General features: G+C 43.7%; 1 protein-coding gene across 1 annotated transcript in view; it reads left to right on the top strand.

Moving 5' to 3' along the window:
• The window catches only part of fgf11a (fibroblast growth factor 11a), a 141,020-nt gene extending 127,027 nt beyond the window's left edge, over positions 1-13,993 (top strand). Inside the window, exons 5-6 of the mRNA XM_014206821.2 lie at positions 4,842-5,040; positions 5,212-13,993. Of these exons, the coding sequence (XP_014062296.1) occupies positions 4,842-5,040; positions 5,212-5,354 (342 nt within the window). The 3' untranslated portion in view covers positions 5,355-13,993. The remainder of the gene's footprint in view (positions 1-4,841; positions 5,041-5,211) is intronic.
• Positions 13,994-16,224: the final 2,231 nt, after the last annotated feature.

The raw sequence follows: 16,224 nt of genomic DNA, 5'->3' as shown, positions 1-16,224 counted from the left end.
AAACTTGATATGTGGCACCTATGGACAAAGGTCTCACAACACAATAAACCTTTACATGGGCGTGGACCAATAAACATTCGCATGGGCGTGGTCTGGTACATATATGCATATAAATCAGTCAAGGATATTCGTATTGTAACAAAATTTGGTACACATGTTGCAAACACTGTCAAGACTCAACATATGTGAGAACATTCATATCGAACACACGGTGGTGCTATAACAGGCATATGTTTATATCTCTTGATCTGTTTGACTCAGAGTGATGAAATTTGCCACACATTCTCAGGGATATGAGTCTAACTGACCCACGTGATATCTGACATCACTGGCCCAATTTTGATTAAACTTGGGTGAATGATGCGTCTTGCCATAGAGATCTGCCATTTTCAAAATTACACTGATTGGCCCAAGGGGGGCGCAGCATCATTCATGGGGGACAACATGTTTACTGTTGCCTTGTTTATTGATGAACCTGGTGGGGAGAGGGACTGACTGGCTGTGTTTAGGCGCCCCAATGGACTGCTTATTTAATGAGGTGGCATGAGCCCTGCCATGTCTGGGGCCCTCAGGGGCCTCATAGTGTTTTGGTTGGGTCCTCACAGGGGCCACACATCAGCTCTTTCTCAATGAATCTGTCCTCGATTCGACGCATCCTCTCTCCTCGCCTCCGCCTCAACTGTATTGGAGGAAAGGGTCTAAGGTCCTTCCCTTCTGACCTTCTCCTCCAACGAGATTTGAGAAGGAGACGAGGAGCTAGGATGTGATGAATCAAGGAAAGGTGCCACTACATTGTGTAAAGGACTTTTAAGCCTTGAAACAACTGACAAATGGATTGTGTATGTGTGCTATTCAGAGGGTGAATGGGCAAGACAAAATATTTAAGTACCTTTGAACGGGGTATGGTAGTAAGTGCCAGGCACACTGGTTTAAGTGTGTCAAGAACTGCAACGCTGCTTGGTTTTTCACGCTCAACAGTTCCCCGTGTGTATCAAGAATTGTCCACCACCCAAAGGACATCCAGCAAACTTGACACAACTGTGGGAAGCATTGGAGTCAACATGGGCCAGCATCCTTGTGGAATGCTTTCGACACCTTGTAGAGTCCATGTCCGGAAAAATTCAAGCTGTCTGAGAGGGTGCAACTCAATAGTAGGAAGGTATTCCTAATGTTTTTTACACTCAGTGTATTTCTAAGAGTGTATGAGGACCTGCTATAGAAGGGTACTGTCCCTCGTGCCTTCACACTGTTAGCTCAGGGAGATATCTCTGTGAAGGTTTGTATGTGTGTGTGTGTGTGTGTGTGTGTGCGCGCGTGTGTGTGTGTGTGAGTGCAGGCAACTATGCATGCGGTATTAACTCCTTCAAAAGATTCACCACATACGTTTGTTTTACCCCTTTTTTTATGGTATCCAATTGGTAGTTACAGTCTTGTCTCATCGCGGCAACTTCCGTACGGACTCGGGCGAGGCGAAAGTTGAGAGCCGTGCGCCCCCCGAAACACGACCCTGCCAAGCCGCACTGCTTCTTGACACAATGCCCGCTTAACCCGGAAGCCAGCTGCACCAATGTGTCAGAGGAAACACCGTACACCTGGCGACCGTGTCAGTGTGCAGTGCGCGCAGCCCGCAACAGGAGTCACTATAGCGCGATGGGACAAGGACAACCCTGCCAGCCAATCCCTCCCCTAACCCGGACAATGCTGGGCCAATTGTGCGCAACCCCATGGGTCTTCCAGTCTCGGCCTTGCTGCGACAGAGCCTGGACTCGAACCAGGATCTCTAGTGGCACAGCTAGCACTGCGATGCAGTGCCTTAGACCACTGTACCACCCGGGAGGCGATCCACCACATTTTAAGGATGATTGCATGGGCTGGACCTTATAGTGCAAACAATTTCATGAACTAATGATAGATTTGCTATTAACAGTAAGTTAATGAGTGGATCAGTTAATTGGATGGGATTTATCATTTTAGATCCTTCAGAGTTTATGTGACTGTTCGTCATATCATTTTTCACACAGAGCAAGAGAGAGAGCGAGAAGGGGGAGAAAGAGAGTGAGAAGGGGGAGAGAGAGAAATGGAGAGAGGGAGGAATGGAGAGAGAGGGAGAAATGGCAAGAGAGAGAGAGAGAGATGTAGAAGGGAGAAAGAGAGAGGGAAAAGGGGGAAACAGTGGGAGAGTGAGAGAGAAGATAATGAGGGAAAAAAACTGAAAAAGAGGAAAGAAGTAGGAGAGGTAAAGAGCGGGAAAAGGAGAAATAAAGAGAGGGATGAGAAAGAGAGGGAGAGTAAAGTCCTTATTCAGAGCGTTTCTGTTCACCAGTCACATCAAGGCTCCAAATCAATCCTGCAAATTGGTTTGCTCCTCAACAAGGTTACCAAATGACGGTGGGATGGAGGAAGAGATAGATAGAGGAGGAGAGAGACAGAGAGAAAGGAGAGAGACGAGAGAGACACAGAGAGAGAGGAGAGAGAGAGACAGAGAGACACGAGAGAGACACAGAGAGAGAGGAGAGAGACAGAGATTGTGGAAGGTGATATGGGTGACTATACAGTGAGGGAAAAAAGTATTTGATCCCCTGCTGATTTTGAACGTTTGCCCACTGACAAAGAAATGATCAGTCTATAATTTTAATGGTAGGTTTATTTGAACAGTGAGAGAGAGAATAACAAAAAAATCCAGAAAAACGCATGTCAAAAGTGTTATAAATTGATTGGCATTTTAATGAGGGAAATAAGTATTTGACCCCCTCTCAATCAGAAAGATTTCTGGCTCCCAGGTGTCTTTAATACAGGTAACGAGCTGAGATTAGGAGCACACTCTTAAAGGGAGTGCTCCTAATCTCAGTTTGTTACCTGTATAAAAGACACCTGTCCACAGAAGGAATCAATCAATCAGATTCCAAACTCTCCACCATGGCCAAGACCAAAGAGCTCTCCAAGGATGTCAGGGACAAGATTGTAGACCTACACAAGGCTGAAATGGGCTACATGACCATCGCCAAGCAGCTTGGTGAGAAGGTGACAACAGTTGGTGCGATTATTCGCAAATGGAAGAAACACAAAAGAACTGTCATCTCCTTCGGCCTGGGGCTTCATGCAAGATCTCACCTCGTGGAGTTGCAATGATCATGAGAATGGTGAGGAATCAGCCCAGAACTACACGGGAGGATCTTGTCAATGATCTCAAGGCAGCTGAGACCATAGTCACCAAGAAAACAATTGGTAACACACTACGCCGTGAAGGACTGAAATCCTGCAGCGCCCGCAAGGTCCCCCTGCTCAAGAAAACACATATATATGACCGTCTGAAGTTTGCCAATGAACATCTGAATGATTCAGAGGACAACTGGGTGAAAGTGTTGTGGTCAGATGAGACCAAAATGGAGCTCTTTGGCATCAACTCAACTCGCCGTGTTTGGAGGAGGAGGAATGCTGCCTATGACCCCAAGAACACCATCCCCACCGTCAAACATGGAGGTGGAAACATTATGCTTTGGGGGTGTTTTTCTGCTAAGGTGACAGGACAACTTCACCGCATCAAAGGGACGATGGACGGGGCCATGTACCATCAAATCTTGGGTGAGAACCTCCTTCCCTCAGCCAGGGCATTGAAAATGGGTCGTGGATGGGTATTCCAGCATGACAATGACCCAAAACACACGGCCAAGGCAACAAAGGAGTGGCTCAAGAAGAAGCACATTAAGGTCATGGAGTGGCCTAGCCAGTCTCCAGACCATAATCCCATAGAAAATCTGTGGAGGGAGCTGAAGGTTCGAGTTGCCAAACGTCAGCCTCGAAACCTTAATGACTTGGAGAAGATCTGCAAAGAGGAGTGGGACAAAATCCCTCCTGAGATGTGTGCAAACCTGGTGGCCAACTACAAGAAACGTCTGACCTCCATGATTGCCAACAAGGGTTTTGCTAACAAGTACTAAGTCATGTTTTGCAGAGGGGTCAAATCCTTATTTCCCTCATTAAAATGCAAATCAATTTATAACATTTTTGACATGCGTTTTTCTGGATTTTTTTGTTGTTATTCTGTCTCTCACTGTTCAAATAAACCTACCATTAAAATTATAGACTGATCATTTCTTTGTCAGTGGGCAAACGTACAAAATCAGCAGGGGAGCAAATACTTTTTTCCCCCCACTGTAGATGGGACAGTCGAACTGGGTTGAACTGGGTAAGGGGCTGAAGGACTTCTGTTGATTGCTGGTTGTTACTGGAAACAGAATGTCATCTGTGTGTTAAAATGTGTTTTTTTCTTCCTTTTGTCAATTTTTTCCTTGTGTGTGTTTGAGAGCGAGCGTGTGTTTGTTATGACACAAGAGAGAGAGAAGACAGATAGCCTCCGTGTGTGGGCGTGTGTGTGTGTGTGTGTGTGTGTGTGTGTGTGTGTGTGGTTATGTGTTCATTTTCCTCACAGCAGACACAGATGCTCTCCTAACCCTGTCACAATGAAATGTGGGCTCCATTTCCCGCCATTCCCCAGCTGAGCCTTTGGAATTGGAAAATAAATACATAAATAATGGAATGAATACAAAATGGTCAGCACTTCCAATCTGTTATTCTTCTCCACTGACCCGGAGTGCTATCTAGAACCCTTTTGAGTTCAATGTAGAACCCTTTACACAGAGGGTTCTACATGGAACCCAAAACAGCACTACCTGGAACCAAAAAGGATTCTCTCTCAAACCAAAAAGGGTTCTCCTATGGGGACAGCCGAAAAACCCTTTAGAGTTTTTTCTAAGAGTGTGTGTGTATGCACACATGCGCTTGTATTCGCTATGTGTTCACCTATGCTTTATCTGTGTGTGTCTGTGTCTTCTAATCCACAGGAACACTTCACTCCAGAGTGCAAGTTTAAAGAAAGTGTGTTTGAGAACTACTACGTGACGTACTCGTCCATCCTGTACCGGCAGACCCAGTCGGGCAGGGCCTGGTACATCGGCATCAACCGGGACGGACAGGTCATGAAGGGCAACAGGGTCAAGAAGACCAAGGGGGCCGCCCACTTCCTGCCCAAACTCATTGAAGGTGCAGTACAGTACAGAAGGAAGTTAATTATGGTCATTAGCTGTCTCTGTCATTTTGTCACATTTGCTTTTCATGATGCACTCAGATCTATTTAAAAAAGAGATTTGTTCTGTTCAATATTATTCTGTCTCCCTCTTCCCTTTTCTCACATCCCTTCCCTCCCCCCTACAGTGGCTATGTACAGGGAGCCGTCGCTACATGAAGTGGTGGTGGTCGCCGAGCTGAGTTCGCCCAAGAAAATGGCCAAGGCCTCAGATTCACCTGTGCTGCAGAACGGCAAAAAAGACCCGCCCTCAAAAACCAAAACCTCCTAGCGCACAGAGAACACAGGGGCGGACATACGGGCACTGGGCACTGGCATGGGCACCTAAAGGAACTACAGGGATGATATATAGAAGCAATAGAGCTACTTGATGGTAGCATTAGAAGAACTCTATCTCCCATAATGCAATAGTGAAGGGGTGGGGAAATAAATGCCAATGGAACCCTTCTTTAAAAGACATGGTGTGTCCCCCACCCACTGCAGCCCCCGTCCCTTCTCTTACCCAACACCGCCCCTGTATGAGTCTGAGATTTCAGAGCAATAAAACCTGAGGAATGAGGCTGGGTGCGTCGCAGCATGCACTGGTCCCGTCACAACTATATACACATCCACCACGGGAAATTCCCGGAAAGAAGACCGACACCTATCATCAGCATCGTCTGTTTTTAATCTACTTCACTTCACAACGAACAATGTCTTCCTGTTTTTATTACACAGGGTTGTCACGGTCAAATGTTTCCCCCCTGCCCCACTGAGCAGCAGGGGGGGCCTATTGTTCTACATTCCTAAAGCTTCCATCCATACTAATGTTGGGTTGATCCAGGATGCGTCTGCACCCTATTTTCAATATAGTGCACTACTTTGTGTGGGCTGTGGTCAAAAGTTGTGCACTACAAAGGGAATAGGGTGCCATTTTGGAAGCTCGCCCAAAACATCCTTTTGTTCTTAGTTATCGGTTAGCGGGTCTTCTCTGTCCATCAGCACCTTTGTGACCATAGCTACTGTATCTCCTCCATACTGATGGAGCTTTTTTCATTTTTTTTCTTTCCCTCGTTAACCTCAGTTTTCCACTCGGCAGCACAAGAAAAAACCTTCTTGGTCCTCTCTAGGGCTGTTTAACAGCAGCTTACACTGATCAAAATCTCCCCAACTCTTAAAAGAGAGAGAGAAACCTCCCTGCTGCACTGAACTACACACACGATTGTGTTCATACACACACACACACACACACACACACACACACACACACACACACACACGCACACACGCACACACGCACACACACGCTGGGCAGCAGAGGGAGAGGGTGATTGTGTGCGGGTCAGGGGTTGAAGAATGATGACGATATAATCAGTGAGATGGTGTAGATGTTCTGGAAGTCTGTTTGTCCATGTAGGTTATTATTAAACTGACTGCTTTACCCTCTCTGTGCCCAGCCATGCGTTCCACCATCCTATAACTATACTAGATCATTTCTCTAGCTCATGCCCCTAACATGCTGACCACACCGCCCGCGTCGCGTGTGCTAGCGTTGCAAAATACATTTACACATACATGTTATTCAATCATTGCACCCACACTGCTCGCGAGCGTCTGCGTAGCCAGGCGCTAAAATAGAACTTGGTTCTATTTGTGACGCTTGATGCGCTACAAGTCTCGCCTCTCCTATCTCCTATTGGTTTTTAGGAGCATATTCCCACGTGGGCGATTGAAAAATGAACTGAGATCCACACTCCTGTCCAGTTGGTAGTGGTAATGCACCTTAAAGTTAGTTGCCAACCGCCATATCAAGAAGAAGAAGAAGAAAGAGGAGAGACTACTAGAAACTAACTCAGTTTACCCTTTATCTGTGGATTCATTGTCGGAGTAGAGGACCTTGTGCATTTCAGGTAAAATAACAACCCAATGTTTATATCCCAGGACAAATTAACTAGCAACAGCAAGCTAGCTAGCTAAATTGCCATAAATGTTTAATGCTTTTCGACCTGTCCCCAAATGAATATTGTTGGTTCAGAGTTCGTTTTGATATTTCAACCTGGGTGTCCTGATCGCCTCTGGGTTGGGTGGACAAGATCAACATGCGCGCAAACGGTCTGGTCAGCATGTAAGCCAGGGAGATACAGCATACCCCACTGTGGGGTTTATTTTCTGGTTGGGTATGTGATATTGCAGGACAGTTGTGGTTCTTTTCGGAGGGCTACAACCTCCTAGCCTGGGTGCCAGTCAGTTTCCACTGTCAAAATCCTTATGGGATTGTCATAGCAAACAGACTGGCACCCGGGCTAACGACCTCCTAGTTCCACGTTGATTTCTTCTTGTTAATCTCTATATGTAATAAGCAACTAGTATGCACTGAACCTCTCCAACACTGGGTCAAGTGTGTTAGTTATTATGCAAAAGGAAACAAGCCTTCTTTAAACGCACATCTCGCCATCATGTCTCATAGGGTGCGCCAAAATGGCACCCTATCCCTATATAGTGCACTACTTTTGACCAGAGCCCTGGTCAAAAGTAGCGCTCTACAGGGGAAAGGGTTCTATGTCCAATGCAACCATAGACTATTATCAACCTGTAACTTGTGCTGTCAGTGTCACATCCCATGCTGCACAACAACGATGTTGCTAAGGGTAAAGACCGGATGCTAAAGTCACAGACATAATAATAAGAGGACGATGGTTTAGTAATAAGGATGAGAATGTATAGCTAGAAGGAGCTACATGTGCTTCCTACTCCATTTAAAAAAAGAAGAAGATTAGCCACGAACAATCTTTCTGCCAGTTACTGACGTAAGTCTATAATTCTATGATGAGTGTTTTTTTGTTCATGTTGACGTGTTTACTGGAGGGATTTGAGCTCTGTATGCGTCCCATCCCAAATGGCACCCTAGAGCCCTATGGGGACTGGTCAAAAGTAGTGCACTATGTAAGGAACAGGGTGCCATTTGGGAAGTATCCAGAGCTAGGGCAGAGTGGTAGATAGGGGGTCCTTATTTTAGACTGAGCATGCTTGTTTTGTCGAGCCAAAGGAGAGAAAGGAAGGAACGAAGGTTCAGAGAGAATTATGGGAATTATGATGGCTTCTCCCCGTGGCAGACCAGGTAATCCCAAATAAGGTGTTAACAACAGGCATCTCTCACACACACATGCACACACACGCACACGCACAGACACACACACACACAACCTGTTGTGAAGATTTGTAAGCTGTATACACTGCAGTGTTGCAACCCTATTGGACCAATGTTGTACAGTCCACCTTCATAAGCAGCAGAAGATAGAGGCCTACAGGGTGTGTGTCTGTCTACGACTGTGGCTAACACTTCCTCATTGGTTCAGATTAATCACTTCAATTAAGCATTTAAATAGCTTTAGTTTGATGTATTTTGCCAGCCCCCCCCCCAGGTGCTGAGACAACAGGCTCACGTTAACACAGACACATACAAAACACACATTGACACACCACGCCTGACCCACTGATTCCACGAGCTAATTCCAAGCATGTCCTATTGAACAAAGGTTTTGAGAACATGAGTCTCTGGGAAGATTCCCAGCTAAATGGCGTGAGACTGGTCAGGTGAGGGGGAGGAGGAGGTGGAGATGGGGTGGAGGGGGGGAAGGACAGGAGCGAAAAGGAGATGGTATAGAGGGAAGGAGAGGGGGAGGGGATGAGAGAAGAGGTGAGCAGAGAGAATAAGAGGATACATTAAGCGATGGCTTCTACTGGTTTATCAAACCAGTCAATGTTGAATAAGGTCAGTGAATCCAGAAATGGGATATTTGGGAAATAGCTATGCATCCTGTGATTTTACTGTTTGCAACATATTATTATACGCCCCCCCTCCCAATGTCTTTCCTTGACATAACTTTTCCATCACAACTCTACAAACGCACCTAGATTAGCGTTAGTTAATATTAGCTATGAGATAAGAGTGTACTGTAAGTAAGTTAAGGGATAACGCTGAGTAAGTTACCTGAGTAGCAGCAGATGATGTACGAAGACAACGTAGTCGTGATAGTACCACACTGATACCCACTAGTCACTTAGCAACGCAACAGAGTACCGTCCTCTTCAGCCGGTCGAGATCACGGTACATTAGAGGTAATGAATGCGAGTGCATTTACGTGTGTGTATGTCATTGTTATTACACATCACATCTGATTGGGGTGTGTTCATAAGGGTATGTTTGTGTCACTGTAGGGATAGGTGCAACTTTACACCACATTCAATTTGTTCTAACATCTAAAAAAACGTTGTGTGTGTGTGTGTGTGTGTGTATACATGCACGTACAGTATATCTATGAACGCACAAGGTGTGAGCACCTGTATGTACATGTACGTAGCCACCGGGTGCTGCTATGCTAGCGTATGTAGGTAGGTTATGGAGTGTATGGTTGCAGTTTATAACATATCGATGCAGGGGTATAATGTATTGTGAAGTATATGGCTCTAATCTGACGTAGTTGACGAGGCTGTGAGATTCCTCCTCTTCTCGTGTTAATCTGACATCAAAACCAGCAGGGTAGATGCTTCCATCTTAAAATGTACACACATGCCCACGCACCCAGACACACAACAAATCAAATCAAGTCCGACTGTATTCAGAGTTTATTTATTTACATCTGTGTCTAAATTGCAATAATGAAGATGGGATAGCATCCAATAGCATATTGCAAATGGTACTGTACAGTAGAGGAAGATTATGTTGTTATTCAGATGGACTGCTGTTTTATATAGTCCCGTAGATGTTAGGTTTGCAGTGTTTGACCTTCTTTCATTAGATGCATCGAGGGGAGACTATAAATATGTGTATGGAGTGGCAAGTGTGTGTGTGTGTGTGTGTGTGTGCATTCATATGTGTGTGGTGTGCCGTGTTCAAAGTGTTCAAAGTGTTGAATACATCGAAGAACAGACACCCTCCTCATCATCTCTTCATATCCTACGCCTTCCTTCGGCCAATTAGATAACACTTCAAGTCATTCAGCTTAAATGACTGTGTCTAAAGACGGCCATTAATCTCGTTTTTTTATTTTTTATTGTCCCATCCACCCCCCTTCCCCTTCGGAGGACAACGTAACTTTGTTACAAATACATTTTTGTTACAAATACATTTTTACATACATGGTACTTTTTTTTTTTTACATAATATAACATATACCGAGTGTACAAAACATTAAGAACACCCTCCTAATATTGAGTTGCACCCTTCCCTTGCTCTCAGAACAGCCTGTATTCATCGGGGAATGGACTGTACCAGGTGTCGAAAGCGTTCCACAGGGATGCTGGCCCATGTGTCCTTTGGGTGGTGGACCATTCTTGATACACCTTTGGATTCATTGGATTTTTTTTAAACATTTGGATTCATAGTGCTCAGACATGTCCAGTACACATGATATATATTATTTTCAGTCACAACTACTACAGATTATATTCACCCCCTCAGCTTTTCTCAGCCCATCCCACCCGTCTCCAAAGACCATGCTCTCTTGATTTCTTTGTGTCATATTTTTCTGTGATGTCTAACCTAGATTCTGAACCTTTGTAATCCCATATTATCAACAGATTGTGATTTAAAAATGAACATTTTAGCTAAGAGTATTATTATGGTGTTGATTGATTGACTATGGCTTTCCAGAACGCCCAACAGTGCTATTTGTAGGGTTCATTCTGGAACACTGTTATGACTTTTTACAAACTCCTGAACCTGTGACCAGAATCAAGCTACATAGGGGCAATACCAGAATAAGTGATCTAATGATTCTGTGTCTTCGCAGCAAAATCTGCATAGCCGAAATGGGTGTTTGACCTGTACACTGTACACAACATTCTGTTGGTGGCAGGAATTTACTATAATTTTAATTGAAAAACACATTTTTGAATCAAGCGTCGTTTTGTGTATCAGTTCATAAACCACGTGCCATGGAATCCGCGCATCGAAAATCTCTTCCAATCTATTTTGCAACCTGTATGGTGCCGCCATTCATCTATTGCCTATATACTTTATCTGTCCATCCCATGTTTTACCTGACCACATACAGTACCAGTCAAAAGTTTAGTGCCTAAAGCTGTCCTCAAAGGCAAAAGGTGGCTACTTTGAAGAATCTCAAATATAAAATCAATTTTGATTTGTTTAACGCTTTTTGGGTTACTACATGATTCCATATGTGTTATTTCATAGTTCTGATGTCTTCACTCTTATTCTACAATGTAGAAAATAGTAAAAATAAAGAAAAACCCTTGAATGAGTAGGTGTTCTAACTTTTGACTGGTACTGTACATTGATCAGAAAGATAAAGAACTGGATTTACAGCTGCTAAACTCCCCCATAAATTGCTCCAGGATTTCACATGCAAAACCGCATCCCTTTAGAATGCGTATGACATTATATTAACACATTCATTCTCACCGTGGAAGTGGGAGAGAGCTTGTGGATGCTTGTGCATGCTTAAGCATGTGTGTGTAAGGCCGTTCGAATGTGCGTGTGTGTTGTGACAGATACGGTTATTAAACAAGGTTAAGTGTTAAGAGGTTCTGTGCAGGAGTACACTTCACACGCTCCGTTTGCCCTTGGTTCCCAGGGGGCCTTCTCTCCCTCCCCTCCGTCTCTCCCGCCTTCTCACCCTCCATTTCTCCCCAGTCAGAGAAAGAGAGAACTGCAGTTTAGGTCTTCTGGAGGACTCGGGGGAAGAGGGATGGAGAGAGAAAGACAGCGAGAGAGAGAGAGAGGGAGAGAGGCTTCCTCTATTGATCCGTCTCCCGAACACAACTTCCCTTCAACCTGAAGGCAGAGGCTGTGCGCATGTGCGCGCATCTTCTCTGCGTCCCATCTGTCTGTGCCCATCTCTGTGTACAGCCTGTCTACAATACATGTATTTTACGTGTGGAAATGTGTCTGTTCACTCCGTGCGCGCTCCTGACAGCATAAGAGTGAGTGAATGAGGAGAGGAATACGTCGAGAAGCCAAATCAATGAGCGCTAGTCCTCGGGCGGAAAGCAGTGAACTTCATTAAAACATGCAACGCAGAGGATATATACGTGTTTAATGACTTAGCAAATATAAAGCTAAAATGTGTTGTTTGTCAGATCTTTTTATTTTTCGAATGTTTTGTTTGTGAGTGAGTGGGGTTGCCGTCACGTGTGTCTGTGTGTGTTCCTTTGGGGTGTAGTCCTTCTCCCTACATCTGCAATGCAGTAGAAAATAGACAAAAAACAGAGAGAGACGAACCAACGGCCCCGTTCTCAGATATATATATATTCATTTTTTAAAACCCAACCATGAGTTTAATGGTAAAATACCACTGGCCCGTAGCTATCTCCAATCCCCCATCCTGTTAGACCTTGGAGTAACGCTGCATTTTAAAAGGTATAGTGCTCTCCTGAAGCACATCTGCAATGCACACACAGCACTCCTGCATGGAGTCGGGCTGGGCTGGCGCAGATGTAAATTGCAGAGGTCACCTTTAAAATAAGAGCTAAGCTGGGGAGCTGCCCAGAGGTACTGTATACCAGACCTGGGTTCAAATACTATTTGAAATCGTTTCAAATACTTTATCATGGCTTGATTGAGCTTGCCCGGCATAATGGAACCAATAGAATACTGGCATGAGTGCAAACCCCTCCCATTGGGCACTTCATGAGGACTAGGGCAAACAAAACACTCCCAACTGTTTGAAAGATTTAGAATAGTGTTTGAGCCCAGGCCTACTATGGTACGACGGTACACAGTGGCTTTGCAAGGTGATTGTACGTTGACTATGCTAAAGGGAAGATGTACTACTGTTTTTAAAAGTGGGATCTTGTTGGTGAAGACCGCGATTGATTGATTGTCATCGGTGAGGGGTATTGTTGTTGGGGATATTGTGACTGTCGTAAAGAATGTTCTTTTTGGGGATTCTGTCGATGGAATTTGAGTTTTGTAATGGATATGTCACAGTTGGTCCGTCCATGTACTGCATGTCTCTCTATTCAACCTGTTTATTTTCTAATCAGACTCTGATTAGTGCGCCACCCACCCAACATTGAACCTCAACCCGACAATGCAAACTAAAAGACAAACAGAAAAGTAAAATATTAGTGAGTGACAGAGTGCAAAGAAGGAAGGATATTTACCTTTTGGCTACGATCAAACTGGATGACCGCTGACCTATGAACCTTGAGAGGAATCTAACTAGCTCTCCAGCAGCATATACACTGCTCGCTCACCGTCTCTCTCTCACACACACACACACACACACACACACACACACACACACACACACACACACACACTGTATAACCCACTTGTGTGATTTTGCGATCAATCAAAGTGGTCTGCTTTGTACATTGGAGCCCCTAGAGTTTTGTATTGCATGGATGATCCAAGTTATTGTGATGATGATAATAATGATGAAGTCTTCCAAAAAAGGATTAAGAAAATCTCCATATAACTTTTTTTCTCGTCTTCCAATGCAAAAACAGTGCATCAGTCTTCCAGCTAACTAAAACGCCACAATGACACTATTTTTGTAACAAAACAATGACACTATAATAAACATGGACGACAGGAAAAAAAAGAAGGGAATGGGAGGTGGGACATTAAAGTTCTATCTATCCGAGGTTGATTTGAGCACTATAGCCTACGGCAGCAGAGAGAGTCACAGACAGACCGTACTACAAGCATGCATGCGCCCAACATTTACTGGACACATCAAAAAAGAAAGTCAAGGAGTCCTCTATTTACTCTCCCCTTCCCTTTCCCCGTAAACACTCTTCCTCCTTGAACCCTTGTCTTCTCTGCATTTGCAATATGATCTGTATTCATTTCTATAATAACTTACACAATGTCAAGGGAGGCATATTATTGGATATAATTGAATAAAAACTAATATATTTGTATGATTGTAAAAAAAAATATAACTGGTCTCCTGGATTTGCTTCTTTAAATCGTGTACTGTGCTTTCTTTCATACTTGTTACAACTACGCAAATAACCAAGGCTATGTACTGTTTGACAAATAACTAATGTCTGGTCATTCCCTTGTGCATATGACTACTTAATTAATATATCATTGATGACTACTTAATTAAAATATCATTGATGACTACTTAATTAAGATATCACTGCTGAGCATATCTGATAGGATCGATGATCTGATTCCCATATCTCCTCGCCATCAGAAGCAACCCATTCATGTGCCACTTGATATTCTTCAAGAGATAAGATAGACGGTTGTGAAAAGATGGTACAAATGAACCCCTCTCTTTGAGTTAGTATCAAAAAGGAAGCTTTGTAAACTGACTTTGGACTAGCGTGGGTGTTGAGTTGACACCAGTTGGCGAGTTGTTAATAGTTAGCTTCTATGGTAATTAAATTGGCGGGGCTCCAGATGCTACTGACAGAGCATCATAAAATACCGGGACTTCACGACGGGTGCTCGTGAAGTGCGGATCGGGCGGCGGCATATGTCGTGGGTGCCTTTGGGGCTTTTCTCTGCATTATGCCGGGACCGGTGCGACCGCAGCCGGGCCAAAATTGACCCAGCACAGCGGGCTTTATTTTAAAGAGAAGCAGGACCCGTCAATATTTTCAGATGTGCCAATGACTCTCTGTGGTGACAGCCCATCTATCTACTTATCCAATTGCATCTTTATCCTGACAGTGACAGGCAGCTCATGCGCGTTGCCTAACTGTAGGCCATTTGAGTCATCCATTCTCTGCTTTTCACCTCAGAAGTCCTCTGTTGATTTCGACTGTAACACCAGTGTTACACTAGCGAATACACCCTTGTGTTATATTAATGAAATTGTGTTTCCATAGCTAGGGCTGACAGTAAACACTTGTGAAGAGCAGAATCAACAACCTCTGCATAATCAAAACGGCTGAAGGTGAGGTGTACATTTCACAGTTAGTAATTGTAAATGCCAGCTGAAAAGTACCAGTGGTCTGGCTTTGGCCCAAGTGAGAGCAGGTCCACCAGAGCCATGGCCCAGTGTGACACAGGTGCGTGCCTGAGTAGATAGAAAAAGACAAGTCTGAGCCTTTTGGGGAAAACACTGGTGTAAATCCTGTATGGAAATGCACCATTAAGTATGCAAGGGTTTCAACAGCATAATTAATCTCACTATTAAAATCTCTGTATCATATTTTAGTTTAATAGCAGAGATAAGCGTGAGTAATTCGTATGACTAACTTTCACAAATGACCTAAAAGTACATTGCATTAATAACTAGGGTTATGAGGACTCTACTCTTCTGGCCAAAACACTTCAGAAACTACATAGACTAATTATGCTGGCAGTGATTCAAATACATCTTCAAATGATATTCCCCCATAAAATAAAAACCCCAAACTCTCATCCCTTGTTATTTTTTTTATATTTAATTGTAGGATTTTATGCATTCCCAACCTTGTAGCCTCGAACATAACCTTCCTCTTTATTTAAAACAGGTAAGGGATCAAATTGATTAGTTAGTTTGAATGTATCCCTTAATCAATTGAAAAAGTTTTGATATAACCTAATCTAGCACAGTCATGCCCTGAATATGGATGTGTAGGCTAAAGAACTTTCTCAATATACAGTACCAGTCAAAAGTTTGGACACACCTACTCATTCATGGGTATTTCTTTATTTTTACTATTTTCTACATTGTAGAATAATAGTGAAGACATCAAAACTATGAAATAATACATATGGAATCATGTGGTAACCAAAAAAGTGTTAAACAAATCAAAATATATTTTCTATTTGAGATTCTTCAAAGTAGCCACCCTTTGTCTTGACAGCTTTGCACAATGTTGGAATTCTCTCAACCAGCTTCATGTGGTAGTCACCTGGAATGCATTTCAATTAACAGGTGTGCCTTGTTAAACGTTCATTTGTGGAATTACTTTCCTTCTTAACCTCTATGGGCTAGGCGGGACGAATTCGTCCCACCTACGTAACAGCCACTTGAAGCCTGTGGCGCGATTTTCAAAACCTTAAAAATCCTATTACTTCAATTTCTCAAACATATGACTATTTTACAGCTATTTAAAGACAAGACTCTCGTTAATCTAACCACACTGTCCGATTTCAAAAAGGCTTTACAACGAAAGCAAAACATTAGATTATGTCAGCAGAGTACCAAGCCAGAAATAATCAGACACCCATTTTTCAAGCTAGCATA

Source organism: Salmo salar, chromosome ssa07, assembly GCF_905237065.1.
Source record: "Salmo salar chromosome ssa07, Ssal_v3.1, whole genome shotgun sequence".
Lineage (NCBI taxonomy): Eukaryota > Metazoa > Chordata > Actinopteri > Salmoniformes > Salmonidae > Salmo > Salmo salar.
Note: the sequence above shows the minus strand (reverse complement) of the source record. Positions and strands in the feature narration are given on the sequence as shown.